General features: G+C 42.8%; 1 protein-coding gene across 4 annotated transcripts; it reads left to right on the forward strand.

The window, feature by feature from the left end:
• Window positions 1-698: 698 nt before the first annotated feature.
• On the forward strand, window positions 699-13,360 carry LOC109898897 (phosphatidylinositol 4-kinase type 2-alpha). Of its 4 annotated transcripts, none has more exons than XM_031835472.1 (10): window positions 699-1,254; window positions 7,224-7,424; window positions 7,888-8,019; window positions 8,513-8,666; window positions 8,808-8,869; window positions 9,015-9,114; window positions 9,212-9,345; window positions 11,305-11,364; window positions 11,562-11,667; window positions 12,593-13,360. In XM_031835472.1, the coding sequence occupies exons 1-10, from the start codon at window positions 931-933 to the stop codon at window positions 12,667-12,669; spliced, it is 1,350 nt and encodes a 449-aa protein (XP_031691332.1). In that variant the 5' UTR covers window positions 699-930; the 3' UTR covers window positions 12,670-13,360. The 4 variants fall into 4 exon arrangements, with proteins under 4 accessions (XP_031691332.1, XP_031691334.1, XP_020349544.2 ...); XM_031835474.1 differs by having other exon boundaries at window positions 12,776-13,360; XM_020493955.2 differs by having other exon boundaries at window positions 7,227-7,424.
• The last annotated feature ends 221 nt before the right edge of the window (window positions 13,361-13,581 follow it).

The following is a 13,581-nucleotide window of genomic DNA, read 5'->3' on the forward strand; positions in this document are numbered from 1 at the left end:
TAATATTATTGAGATTCATGAGTATATTTGTGGATCTGCACTTGATTTATATGAAATCACTAACATGTATGTTTTTGTTTCCTAGTTAACCATCAATCCTTACATCCTCAACCTTGTCATCATTATCTTCAACAATTAAACTGAAATAAGAAAACCAGATAATTGCCATTTGAACTGCTAACCACCATCTGTGTTTGAATGGTCACTCCACCACAATAGCCTTAACTCAAACCAACAGCTACAGCAAGATAGTATTTTTTACCACAACCCTGATCAGTTTTCACAGGCTGTAAAAGTTCAGTATTACCAGATTCCCCCCTCCCAACCACATTTCAACATAGTTGGTCCATAACCACATACAACTGGGATAAATCCATTTGAACTCCCCTCCAACTGGCAATTACTAGTGGAGGGGTCAAGCCTGAGCTCTGACTTCTCACACATGCTGAACTCTGAGGTCAACTACTAAGTAAATTACCTCATAACAGCATTTTCGGCAGTTAATTGCAACTTACAAAACATTATTTATAAAAATATATTATTATGGTTTTTGAACGCTTTGTTTACAAGCATGAAAGCTGCACTTGTAGTTTATGGTTGACGCAGCGTTTCATAACAAGTTGATAACAAGTGAATGCATCCAACTGGTATTTAAGCCTTCACAACTGGTAATTGCCACCTTCTCACTTGCTTATAAATGCAGCATTAGACATCTAGGAGGTTGGGCAGGGAAAGCGCCAATCGCGAGTCTCTATTCCAAGTGGGCGTGTTTTTACGCGGAAAGACGACACTGTTTTGTTTGAAAGCTTGCGGTAGGCCAGAATCAGCAGCGTTGAGACGACAGCGTAGAAATAACTCGTCTGTGTCCCTCGTCCTGGCTCTTATCTGTCCATTCGCCGACGCTTGTTATACCCCACATCCCACTTTGGGATGGACGAAACGAGCCCCCTCGTCTCCACTCTCCAGGACTCCATAGATTACAACTATTGCCAGAGCGAAGCCACCAATCCGAGAACGCCGGGTTCTGTTGTGCGAGTGTCGGCTGGGAGCCCGGGACGCAGCCGTGAGAGACAGCCGCTTCTGGACCGGGACAGAGGGAATTCTCCGCGGGATCCACACAGGAATGAGTTTCCGGACGACCCGGAGTTTAGGGAGATCGTGAGGAAAGCAGAACAAGCCATAGAAGAAGAAATATTTCCAGAGAGGATCTGCCAAGGATCCAGTGGTAGCTACTTCGTCAAAGACTCTCAAGGGGTGAGACAGACAAGCTTCTATGGTCTTTCTTTCTAGAGGGGCAGAGGGAGAGGGAGAGATGTAAAAAACACAGTCCGATAAACAGGGAGGGAGACGAATAGGGAGAGGATGCCATCTCTCATGTTTGAAAATGTCCTTTGTTTTCAAGTAAATCATATAATTCAGTTTCATGCAGCAACAACATCACATGATTTTGCTTACTGTCTGTCTGCTCTGGCAACCTGCTGTTGCTGATTCTAGCACTGACTGTGCAGTGATGTCATCATGTTCTGTATTGAGTTCCAGCATGTATCTGCAGTGTTGATTTTTGAGTTGAGGTGAGCATTTTTCACATTGTGGCTTGTTTCTAGCCATGGTAGACCTTGCCATATAGTAGATCAGTGTGTGTGTGTGTGTGTGTGTGTGTTCCCATGTTTTATGAGCTGAAAAATACCACAGAAATGTACAATTTTCTCAAATGTTGTGACCAAATATGTTTACGTCTGTTAGTGAGCATTTCTCCTTTGCCAAGATAATCCATCCACCTGACAGGTGTGGCATATCAAGAAGCTGATTCAACAGCATGGACATTACACCGGTGCACTTTGTGCTGGGGACAATAAAAGGCCACTCTAAACTGCAGTTTTGTCACACAACACAATGCCACAGATGTCTCGTTTTGAGGGAGTGTGCAATTGGCATGCTGACTGCAGTTATGTCCACCAGAGCTGTTGCCAGAATTTAATATTAATTTCTCTACCATAAGCTGCCTCCAATGTGTCATTTTAGAGAATTTGGCAGTACGTCCATCTGGCCCCACAAACACAGACCACGTGTAACCACGCCATCGCAGGACCTCCACATCCAGCATCTTTACCTGCGGGATCGTCTGACACCAGCCACCCGGACAGCTGATGGAACTGGCTGTGCACAATCAAAGAGTTTCTGCACAAACTGTCAGAAACAGTCTCGGGGAAGATCATCCGTGTGCTCGTCGTCCTCATCCGGGTCTTGACCTGACTGCAGTTCAACATCGTATCTGACTTCAGTGGGCAAATGCTCACCTTCGATGGCCACTGGCGAGCTTGAGAAGTGTGATTTTCACCGATGAATCCTGGTTTCAACTGTACTGGGCAGATGGCATATGCATGACGTTGTGTGGGCGAGTGGCTTCCTGATGTCAACGTTGTGAACAGTGTGCCCCGTGGTGGTGGGGTTATGGTATGAGCAGGAATAAGCTACAGACAATTAACACAATTGCATTTTATCGATGGTAATTTGAATGCACAGAGATACCTTGATGAGATTCTGAGGCCCATTGTCGTGCCATTCATCACCTCATGTTTCAGCATGACAATGCAGAGCCCCATGTCACTGTACACAATTGCTGGGTGCTGAAAAAGTACCAGTTCTTTCATGGCCTGCATACTCACTAGACATGTTACCTGTAGAGCATGTTGATCCAGAGCATCCCAAATTTGTACTCCAGTGTGTTCCATTCACCACCAATATCCAGCAACTTCACACAGCAATTGAAAAGGAGTAGGACAACAGCCTGATCAACTCTACGAGAAGGAGATGTGTCGCGCTGCATGAGGCAAATGGTCACACCAGATACTGACTGGTTTCCTAATCCACACCCCTATCTTTTTTTTAAGGTATCTGTGACCAACCAACGCATATCAAATCAAATTTATTTATATAGCCCTTCGTACATCAGCTGATATCTCAAAGTGCTGTACAGAAACCCAGCCTAAAACCCCAAACAGCAAGCAATGCAGGTGTAGAAGCACGGTGGCTAGAAAAAACTCCCTAGGAAGAAACCTAGAGAGGAACCAGGCTATGTGGGGTGGCCAGTCCTCTTCTGGCTGTGCCGGGTGGAGATTATAACAGAACATGGCCAAGATGTTCAAATGTTCATAAATGACCAGCATGGTCGTATAATAATAAGGCAGAACAGTTGAAACTAGAGCAGCAGCACGGTCAGATGGACTGGGGACAGCAAGGAGTCATCATGTCAGGTAGTCCTGGGGCATGGTCCTAGGGCTCAGGTCCTCTGAGAGAGAGAAAAAAAGAGAGAATTGGAGAGAGCATATCTGTATTCCCAGTCATGTGAAGTCCATAGATTAGGGCCTGATTAATGTATTTACATTGACTGATTTCTTCATATGAACTGGAACTGTAAAATCTTTGAAATTGTTTCTTGTTGCATTTTATATTTTTGTTCAGTGTAGTTCAACCATGCTAGGCTGGGGGTGTGACAAGGTGGCATCTCAAAGCTCAGGGTCATTGGCAGTCAGGCTAGGAAAAACAAATCTGTGGGCTGCCAGCCCTGCATAATGCATAGAATAGAAAGAAGTTGCCCCCAGACACTGGTCTAAGGATAGAGACATTGTAAGATCCTAGACGTGCCTTTGGGCAAAGTGTGGTGCGAAGTGCACACAGGCCCAATCTCTGAGATTAGCTGTCACTATCAGTTCTCAGGCCTAAAACAATTGTAATTTGCTGCCATTCCTGTATCGAAAAGGTTGAGATATCCTGTTATACAGCTTGTTAGTTCCTTTTTAAATGAAGCAGGCTGGGAGAGAATTGTACAGACATTCTATGCATTGTTCACATGTAAGTTAGATCAACCCTAGACCTGTCAGTCTTTTTTTGAACCCATAGAAAATCAATTTAGCTTACTCTGTGTGTTTGGGTGCCATGTAGGCTACTATCTGTGTGAAGATGTCGTAACTCAGGAGAGGTCATGTATTAGCAATATGAATTGCTAAAGGTAGAAGTCTCCATTTTCTCTCCAGAGGTATGCCTAGTAATAAGCATCCTCACACTCTCTGAAGATGGCCACTTCATTTCCATTTCCTAGCCTCTCTCTCTCTCTCTCTCTCTCTCTCTCTCCTCTCCACATGCTCAATTAACACAGTTCTGTTACTCTCCTATGGACCAGTGAACTATTAAAGGCAACAGATATAACCTTCTATCCAGGCACTGTCTCAGCCAAGGTTACATAGGCTGTGTTCCAGGGTGTCTTTACTGCAGTCATGGGACAAAACAATACCATGATTCTTTTGGGGGATTTTCACAAAATGTAATCTGAGGAAGGATTATTGACATTTGTATTTTACAGTATAATTGAGAAATCATTTGGAATATTTCTGACATTTTTGCCTTTATCCAGGCGTCCTTTAACATAATGTTTCCTCTGGGTAAATCCATTGGAATTCAATTACTTTTTGACAGCAAATTTAAATTTAAATGATTTTAAAATCATTTTTTTAAATTGAACACACAGCCATGCAATCTCCATAGACAAACATTATCAGTAGAATGGCCTTACTGAAGATCTCAGTGACTTTCAACGTGGCACCATCAAAGCATGCAACCTTTCCAACAAGTTAGTTCATCAAATGTGTAAAGCTTGTCGCCATTGTACTCTGGAGCAGTGGAAACATGTTCTCTGGAGTGATGAATCACGCTTCACCATCTGGCAGTCAGACAGAGGAATTTGGGTTTGGCGAATGCTACCTGCCCGACTGCATAGTGCCAACTGTAAAGTTTGGTGGAGGAGGAATAATGGTCTGGGGCTGTTTTTCATGGTTCGGGCCAGGCCCCTTAATTTCAGTGAAGGAAAATATTAACGCTACAGCATACATTGATATTCTTGACAATTCTGTGCTTCCAACTTTGTGGCAACAGTTTGGGGAAGGCCCTTTCCTGTTTCAGCATGACAATGCCCCCGTGCACTGAGAGGTCCATAGAGAAGTGATTTGTCGATATTGTTGTGGAAGAAATGGACTGGCCTGCACAGAGCCTTGACTTCAACCCCATCGAACACCTTTGGGATGAATTGGAATGCCGACTGCGAGCCAGGCCTAATTGCCCAACAACAGTGCCCAACCTCACTGAAGCTCTTGTGGCTGAATGGATGCAAGTCCCCGTAGCATTGTTCCAACATCCAGTGGAAAGCCTTTCCAGAAGGGTGGAGACTGTTATCGCAGCAAAGGGGAGACCAACTCCGTATTAATGCCCATGATTTTAGGATGAGATGTTCGACGAGCAGGTGTCCACACACAACAGTGTTGTCAACAAAAGTTATTTATTGAAAAAAAAGTTTCAAATCACAATGTCATTTTTAAACCTTCAATGATCTAAAAACACGTAATGTTTCTTCCATATTCGCATATGTTGTAGCTCAGACCCTATTTCACATCATCTGAGGTTTTTGTGTTGTGCCCGCCATCGGTTGAGACAGCATGCTACTGAAATGACACCAACCCTGTATTCAATCATAGAAATATAGATTTCATAGACTGGACCTACCCCTTCAGAAGACTGAAATTTAGCTAGTACACCATTGACAACAAAAAAAATGAATTAAACATGTTTACTTATAATTACTACCACAAAGATGACTGCCAGTCCACCCTCTGTCGAATGTCAACTTAAATGGTCATGGAACGTTAACGGATTTGCGCTCTAACTCAGATTTGTTACTTTTTAAAATGTTTGCCAAACAATAAACATTGATTCCCAAGTTTAACAAATATACAAATATATGTACAAGGAATCTATTTGCCTAGACTGATTTTCGTATGAACTGTAATTCAGTCAAACTTTGAAATTGTTGCATTTATATTTTTGTTCCGTATAGTAAATGGAAAGGTGGTAGGTGTCAGTATGAGCCGGGAGAAGTGACATTAACTGGAAAGAGGGAGGGGTTGTCCAGACTGTTTTCAGTCTTGCTTTGACCACCAGACAACAGAAATAGAAAAAAAAACATTATGAGCGGAACATAACAATATGCTTGTGGAAGGGAGGACTGTAGCAGGTGACCCAACTGTGATTTCCAAATCTGCCAAAACTCCAACTTCAATTATTTAATTCTCAGTTATGCTTTAAGTTATGTCAACAATCCTTCCTCCAAAGGACCATTCTATGGATTAAATCTTGTTCATGAGGAATCACCCATATGAAGTGGAGGCGAGACGGACTGACACTTTTTCATGTTGAGGTAACTCTGCCTGCTGCTACACAAATCAGTGTCACCCTCGGCCCAAGAGGGAATTTACTCTTTGTCTAATAGTTTAGCATCTCTGGAACCACAATGCCTTAACACTTATCCAGGTGTTATCGGATCATCTGACACAGACAGCGTGACTACATTTAAGACTACCTGGAACGTGCCCATAGAATTAAAAAGCTAGCCACAGTCTCTGTACTTGGCCTCCTGTGCTTCTCCTTCCACAGTCAATCATGTGAGGAAACTTAAGTTAATCTGATTGACTTTAATGGGTTGCGAAACCATTCTCATTCCAGCTCGTTAGCCCCAGCCTGCAGGTTCTGTTGTACCATGAATCACCCTCTGATGGCAGATGTTGTGTGATGTCACTTCCTCTGACATCACCACTCACATTTGATGTATTAAGGACTGAGGGGACTGAGTCATGGTTAGAAGAATGACATGGTAGACATTGCCTGTAGGCACAGATCAAGGGTCAGATTTTCATTCCTTTACTGTAAACTTAACCATTTACAGGGAAAATGTTAAAAAAATCTTAAGATCAGTGTCAGTTTGATACTCTGGGTCATCAGCAGGCCTCAGGTAATCAGCGAAACACAGGCAGTATTTTGATACCTAGGTTTCTATCAAGCAAATGCTTTGTTTATCATATGATCCTCCTGAGCAGTCTTTGTACACAGTAACAGTGTGCCTGAACCAACATTAGATTGTCGTGAAGATTTGGGTTAATCTAAAAATAGTAGATGAGTGAGCCACTGTGCTCTGTCCAACTTTGTACTGCTGTAAAACTGTAGTGTGGTTTCAGACGAGATTGTATTTTATTGTGCAAAAAAATCTAATATTTCATAGCTATAGGATAATGTTAGGTGCGTTTTACACTCTCTCTCTCTCTCTCTCTCTCTTACGCTACAAATAAAGAATATTAATTGCGTGTAACAAATACCAGTAATAATAATCTGTCTGTGTGTAGAAGGTCATTGGTGTGTTCAAGCCTAAAACTGAGGAGCCGTACGGTCAGCTGAACCCAAAGTGGACCAAGTGGCTCCAGAAGTTGTGTTGTCCCTGTTGCTTCGGACGGGACTGTCTGGTCCTGAACCAGGGCTATCTGTCTGAGGCCGGGGCCAGTCTGGTCGACCAAAAACTAGAGCTCAATATCGTGCCCCGGACCAAGGTAAGAAGGGTTACAGGCAGACAGAGCTGGGACGATAAACCGACAATTATCTACACCGAACAAACCAACAATTTATCAATGATAACGCAGTCAAGTAGCCTTGACTAGAGGAATGTAAAGTTTGAAATGAAGTATGCCTAAGTTTGCTCATATGGGGTTATTGCTCACAGGACAATAATACCATTCAAAGTAGTAGGAATAGTTTTAAGGGTAATATAAACAAGTAACTGGTGCTTATTCATTTCATAAGTATCGTTCAATGTATCGTTATCTTGATAATTCAGGCAATTTATTGTGATATGGATTTTTGTCCATATCGCCCAGTTCTAGCAGACACACACACACACACACACACACACACAAGGGTATGCACTGATAATTGACTGATCTCTCTGACTCTTATCTTATCTCTACCACCTCCCTCCCTCTCACCACCATCTCTTTCTCTCTCTCTCTTTTCTAGGTGGTGTACCTGGCCAGTGATACGTTTAACTACAATGCTATAGACCGAGTCAAGTCTCGGGGAAAGAGGCTAGCTCTGGAGAAAGTTCCCAAAGTGGGACAGCGCTTCCACAGAATAGGCCTCCCTCCTAAGGTAGGTACAACTTCTGCCTAGGGTTCAGAACCTACAACTGGGTCCTGTTCATTAGGCATGAAACTGGAGAAAGCAGTCCGAAACAGTAAAGTACTACCTGAACTTGTCCAATAAGAAACACTCATTTAGTTTTCCATTGTACAATGTTTAGAAATGTTTTGCTACAGTGTTTTAATGAACACGACCCTGTGATAGGGTGATTTCTGTCTCTGCTTTAAAGTTTAGACAGCACTTCATGCCTCATGTAGTGTTGACTAATTCAACCAATCAACGGCTCAACGGCTAATTGAATCAGGTGTGTTAGTGCTGGATTAGAAAAAAAATCCTGCACCCTCCATGGGTCCCTAGGACCAGAGTTGAAGAACACTGCCCTGAAAGTAAATACTATTGTAACACTTAAATTATTACACCTGCAGGGTTTAACTTCTTATAAGCATGTATGATCCTTTATAATGTCTTAGAATAATGCTTATACATAATACATTTGACTCAGGTGGGATCATTCCAGTTGTTTGTGGAGGGCTACAAAGACGCGGACTATTGGCTGAGACGGTTTGAGGTGGAGCCTCTTCCAGAGAACACCAATCGGCAGCTGCAACTTCAGTTTGAGAGACTGGTGGTCCTCGATTACATAATCAGGAACACAGGTGTGTGTGCGTGCACAGAAGAACTGGTGGTTCTGTATTTCATCATCAGGAACAAAGGCGTGTGTGTTTGTGGTGGGGAGGATGTATGACTGAATTTGATTTATTGTTGCTTAATGATGATGATGCTGTTGATGCTTGCAGATCGGGGGAATGACAACTGGCTGTTAAAATACGACTGTTCAATGGACACGGAAGGGAAACGGGTGAGTAGACATATAAAACCTTATTTAAACCTAGAGATTTCAATCTGCCGCATTACTTTTATAGGAACCTCCATTTTTTTTAAAATATATTTTTAAATGGTAAACTAGAATGTCACATTTCATATCCTTCTGTCTGTTTGTGTAGGACACAGACTGGGTGGTGGTAAAGGAGCCTATCATCAGACTGGCAGCCATAGACAATGGCTTGGCCTTCCCAATCAAACACCCTGACTCCTGGAGAGCCTGTGAGTCTCACTCTCTCTATCTCTCTCTCACTCTCTCTCACACACACACACACACACACACTCACACACAAAACAACTTTATTCCTCCTCTGTGTAGATCCATTCTACTGGGTGTGGCTGTCCCAGGCTAAGGTTCCTTTCTCTCAGGAGATTAGGGACTTGGTTCTGCCCAAACTGGCTGACCCCAACTTCATCAAAGACCTGGAGGAAGACCTCTACGAACTCTTTAAGGTTAGTAGGGGATTTAATTTGCCTGGTCACAGATCTGTTTGTCAGTTCTACCAATTCCTATGGACAGCACAAACATACAGTGGGGCAAAAAAGTATTTAGTCAGCCACCAATTGTGCAAGTTCTGCCACTTAAAAAGATGAGAGGCCTGTAATTTTCATCATAGGTACAGCAGGTAGCCTAGTGGTTAGAGTGTTGGACTAGTAACCGGAAGGTTGCAAGTTCAAACCCCCGAGCTGACAAGGTACAAATCTGTCGTTCTGCCCCTGAACAGGCAGTTAATCCACTCTTCCTAGGCCGTCATTGAAAATAAGAATTTGTTCTTAACTGACTTGTCTAGTTAAATAAAAGTTAAATAAATATATAAATAAAAATTGTAGGATTTTTTTATGAATTTATTTGCAAATTATGGTGGAAAATAGGTATTTGGTCACCTACAAACAAGCAAGATTTCTGGCTCTCATAGACCTGTAACTTCTTCTTTAAGAGGCTCCTCTGTCCTCCACTCGTTACCTGTATTAATGGCACCTGTTTGAACTTGTTATCAGTATAAAAGACACCTGTCCACAACCTCAAACAGTCACACTCCAAACTCCACTATCGCCAAGACCAAAGAGCTGTCAAAGGACACCAGAAACAAAATTGTAGACCTGCACCAGGCTGGGAAGACTCAATCTGCAATAGGTAAGCGGCTTGGTTTGAAGAAATCAACTGTGGGAGCAATTATTAGGAAATGGAAGACATACAAGACCACTGATAATCTCCCTCGTTCTGGGGCTCCACGCAAGTTCTCACACTGTGGGGTCAAAATGATCACAAGAACGGTGAGCAAAAATCCCAGAACCACACGGGGGGACCTAGTGAATGACCTGCAGAGAGCTGGGACCAAAGTAACAAAGCAGTAACACACTACGCCGCCAGGGACTCAAATCTTGCAGTGCCAGACGTCTCCCCCTGCTTAAGCCAGTACATGTCCAGGCCCGTCTGAAGTTTGCTAGAGAGCATTTGGATGATCCAGAAGAAGATTGGGAGAATGCCATATGGTCCGATGAAACCAAAATATAACTTTTTGGTAAAAACTGAACTCGTCGTGTTTGGAGGACAAAGAATGCTGAGTTGCATCCAAATAACACCATACCTACTGTGAAGCATGGGGGTGGAAACATCATGCTTTGGGGCTGTTTTTCTGCAAAGGGACCAGGACGACTGATCCGTGTAAAGGAAAGAATGAATGGGGCCATGTATCATGAGATTTTGAGTGAAAACCTCCTTCCATCAGCAAGGGCATTGAAGATGAAACGTGGCTGGGTCTTTCAGCATGACAATAATCCCAAACACACCGCCTGGGCAACGAAGGAGTGGCTTCGTAAGAAGCATTTCAAGGTCCTGGAGTGTCCTAGCCAGTCTCCAGATCTCAACCCCATATAAAATCTTTGGAGGGAGTTGAAAGTCCATGTTGCCCAGCAACAGCCCCAAAACATCACTGCTCTAGAGGAGATCTGCATGGAGGAATGGGTCAAAATACCAGCAACAGTGTGTGAAAACCTTGTGAAGACTTACAGAAAACGTTTGACCTCTGTCATTGCCAACAAAGGGTATATAACAAAGTATTGAGAAACGTTTGGTATTGACCAAATACTTATTTTCCACCATAATTTGCAAATAAATTCATAAAAAATCCTACAATGTGATTTTCTGGATTTTTCTCTTCTCATTTTGTCTGTCATTGTTGAAGTGTATCTATGATGAAAATTACAGGCCTCTCTCATATTTTTAAGTGGGAGAACTTGCACAATTGGTGGCTGACTAAATACTTTTTTGCCCCACTGTATCTGGGACCAAGGTGTTTTTTAATGGCCTTTTAACGTCACAACAAAGTTATATTCTACTCTATTCTGTCATCCTCACAGCACTGAATGAATCATGCCAGCGTTATTGAAGTTGTTGTGTGTATCCTACAGAAGGATCCAGGTTTTGACAGAGGGCAGTTTCACAAACAGATAGCTGTGATGAGGGGACAGGTGAGTGGTTGGAGGAATACCTGGACAGTGTCAGTATTTGTCTTTATATTGTCAGACTGTTACCCTGAGTGTGTGAAATTGTACGTGTGTGTATGCTAAGTTGTGCTGAAGCTCTGTATGTTTCTGTCACCAGAACTTGATTATGTAAGTCTGTCTGTTTGTGTAAACCTATGCTGAAACTCTGTCTCTACCACCAGATCCTGAACCTGAGCCAGGCCTTGAAGGAGAGTAGGACCCCGCTACACCTGGTTCAGATGCCCCCAGTCATAGTGGAGACAGCCAGAGCACCACAGAGAGCCAACAGTGAGTCCTACACACAGAGCTTCCAGAGCAGGAAACCCTTCTTTACCTGGTGGTAGAGGAGAGGAGGCCAAGTAGAAGAGGAGGCAAGAGGGGGAGTGAAGGAGACTCAGGAGGGAGGAAGAATGAATATGGTAGGATCAGAAAGAGGAAGAGGGGGGAGGAAGATGAGAAAGGGAGAATTGATAGGAGGAATGAACCAGATTGAGAGACTGAAGAGTAGAGAGACAAAGGCCAAGTAGAAGGGTATAAAAGGAGAGAAAGAGGAGGAGAAGAGCTTGGTCCAAAAAGCTCTGCCGTAGTCCTGTTTCATCAGCCTGTAAAGCTCTTCCCCTCTCCCGCTCCATAGCCAATAGGGAGCCAGGTATGTTTACACTTTCCCTGGAATCCATCACATTCACAGTTGTGCTTTAACTACAGACATTCACCAGAAAGATGGGAGGGTGGAGAAAGAGAGATGGAGTTACATTGAGTAAAGAGATTAGTTTGTCTAGTGTCAATATTCAGAATGGGGGGGGGGGGTGGGGGGGGGGAAAGAAGAGAAGTATGGTATATTAAGACAGTTGGGTAGCCCTACACTGGTAGCTGGCTGAAATATGATTATAGAGACTAAAAACTGTGAAAGGCTCCAACTATAGTAGAGGTTCCCAATTGATGGTTCTATGGTAGCATTCTCCTTCAGTGACATAATGTACAAAATGTCAATATATGGTAGTCCAATCAAATCCATCCAAGTGCACAGAAAAAGTTTTTACCTAAGGCTAAACATTTCAGCCCCAACTCTTCATTTTCCTTACCAAGTTACAGATTTAGTAGCGTCTCTTATGGAAGTACGGCATTACCATGGCTTGTAGCTAGCAAGCAGATATGAAGTCAAGTGTCCTGACATTTGGTTTGCAAAATTCCAGTAACTTTCCCAAAATCCTAGGTTTTCCAGAAATCCTGGTTGGAGAATTACGGATTCCCTGCTTATGTCCTTCTGATTCCGGGATTCTTTCAACTTGAAAAACCTAAAGTTACAATAATTTTGCAACCCTGTAGTGTATGAATGCTGTGGTCAGACATTCAGCGTTTGTGGCCTTATTTTAATGAGTCTCTTTCTTTGATACAGAAGAACCTGACTGCAGTAGCCTGGTTGGACCAGACTGAACACTGCATTCACCATTGTCAACACTTCAGTGTTAAGTCTGGGTTAACCAGGCTGACTTTAGGGCCAGGTTATAGGTGGTACTCACGTTGTAGTCGATTAGGTTTGCACTGCAGACTGAACTGAGCCATGTTCATTAGGGTACATTGTAGCAGAAAAAACAGAAAAACAGAAAAAATTAAAATAAGCCAGATCCTTCTAATTTCACTCCTTTTCTGGCACTTTTCTTCCATTTCATGCCTACTGAACATAACCCAGGCAACAGTACCTGTTGTGTTATTGGCATGTGATGGCAGCCCTGTGGCACCACCTAGGGGAGGACTGCAATGTAGTCGGTCTCAAACAAGCACATTGCCTGTATTGCTTGTTTCCCTACATCTCATTTTGTCTTTGTTATGTTGACATTTTTTGTATTTGTTTTTTTAAATTGATATTTCCTGCTGTAGCAACCAAACTGTTCTACTAATGTATTGTATTGACAATGCACTGTACAAATTGTATGTAATGTATTACAGAATGAAATGCATAAAGAATTGTACTATTGCATTATCAGGGTCTCTTGTACTTTTCTTGTCTCGTAGGCTGCATCCTGATTTTTCTACCCTTCTCCCAAATTGTGCAAGTAGTATGCACTTGCACACTTCATCACATGGATTTAACAATGGTGGAAACTCAATCATATGCTTTCAAATCCAAAGAGGGCGGAGAATTGGATGACAGACTTGGTTTAGTTTTTTTATTAAAACTTGAAAGGAATGTCGATCGTTAAA

Source organism: Oncorhynchus kisutch, linkage group LG11 (genome assembly GCF_002021735.2).
Source record: "Oncorhynchus kisutch isolate 150728-3 linkage group LG11, Okis_V2, whole genome shotgun sequence".
Lineage (NCBI taxonomy): Eukaryota > Metazoa > Chordata > Actinopteri > Salmoniformes > Salmonidae > Oncorhynchus > Oncorhynchus kisutch.

Excerpts from the sequence above, each read along its gene's own strand:
- LOC109898897 (XM_031835472.1), top strand. The coding sequence starts at position 931 with ATGGACGAAACGAGCCCCCTCGTCTCCACTCTCCAGGACTCCATAGAT. Across the intron at positions 7,425-7,887 it reads ATATCGTGCCCCGGACCAAG|GTGGTGTACCTGGCCAGTGA; the intron begins GTAAGAAGGGTT and ends TCTCTTTTCTAG. Across the intron at positions 11,365-11,561 it reads TAGCTGTGATGAGGGGACAG|ATCCTGAACCTGAGCCAGGC; the intron begins GTGAGTGGTTGG and ends CTCTACCACCAG.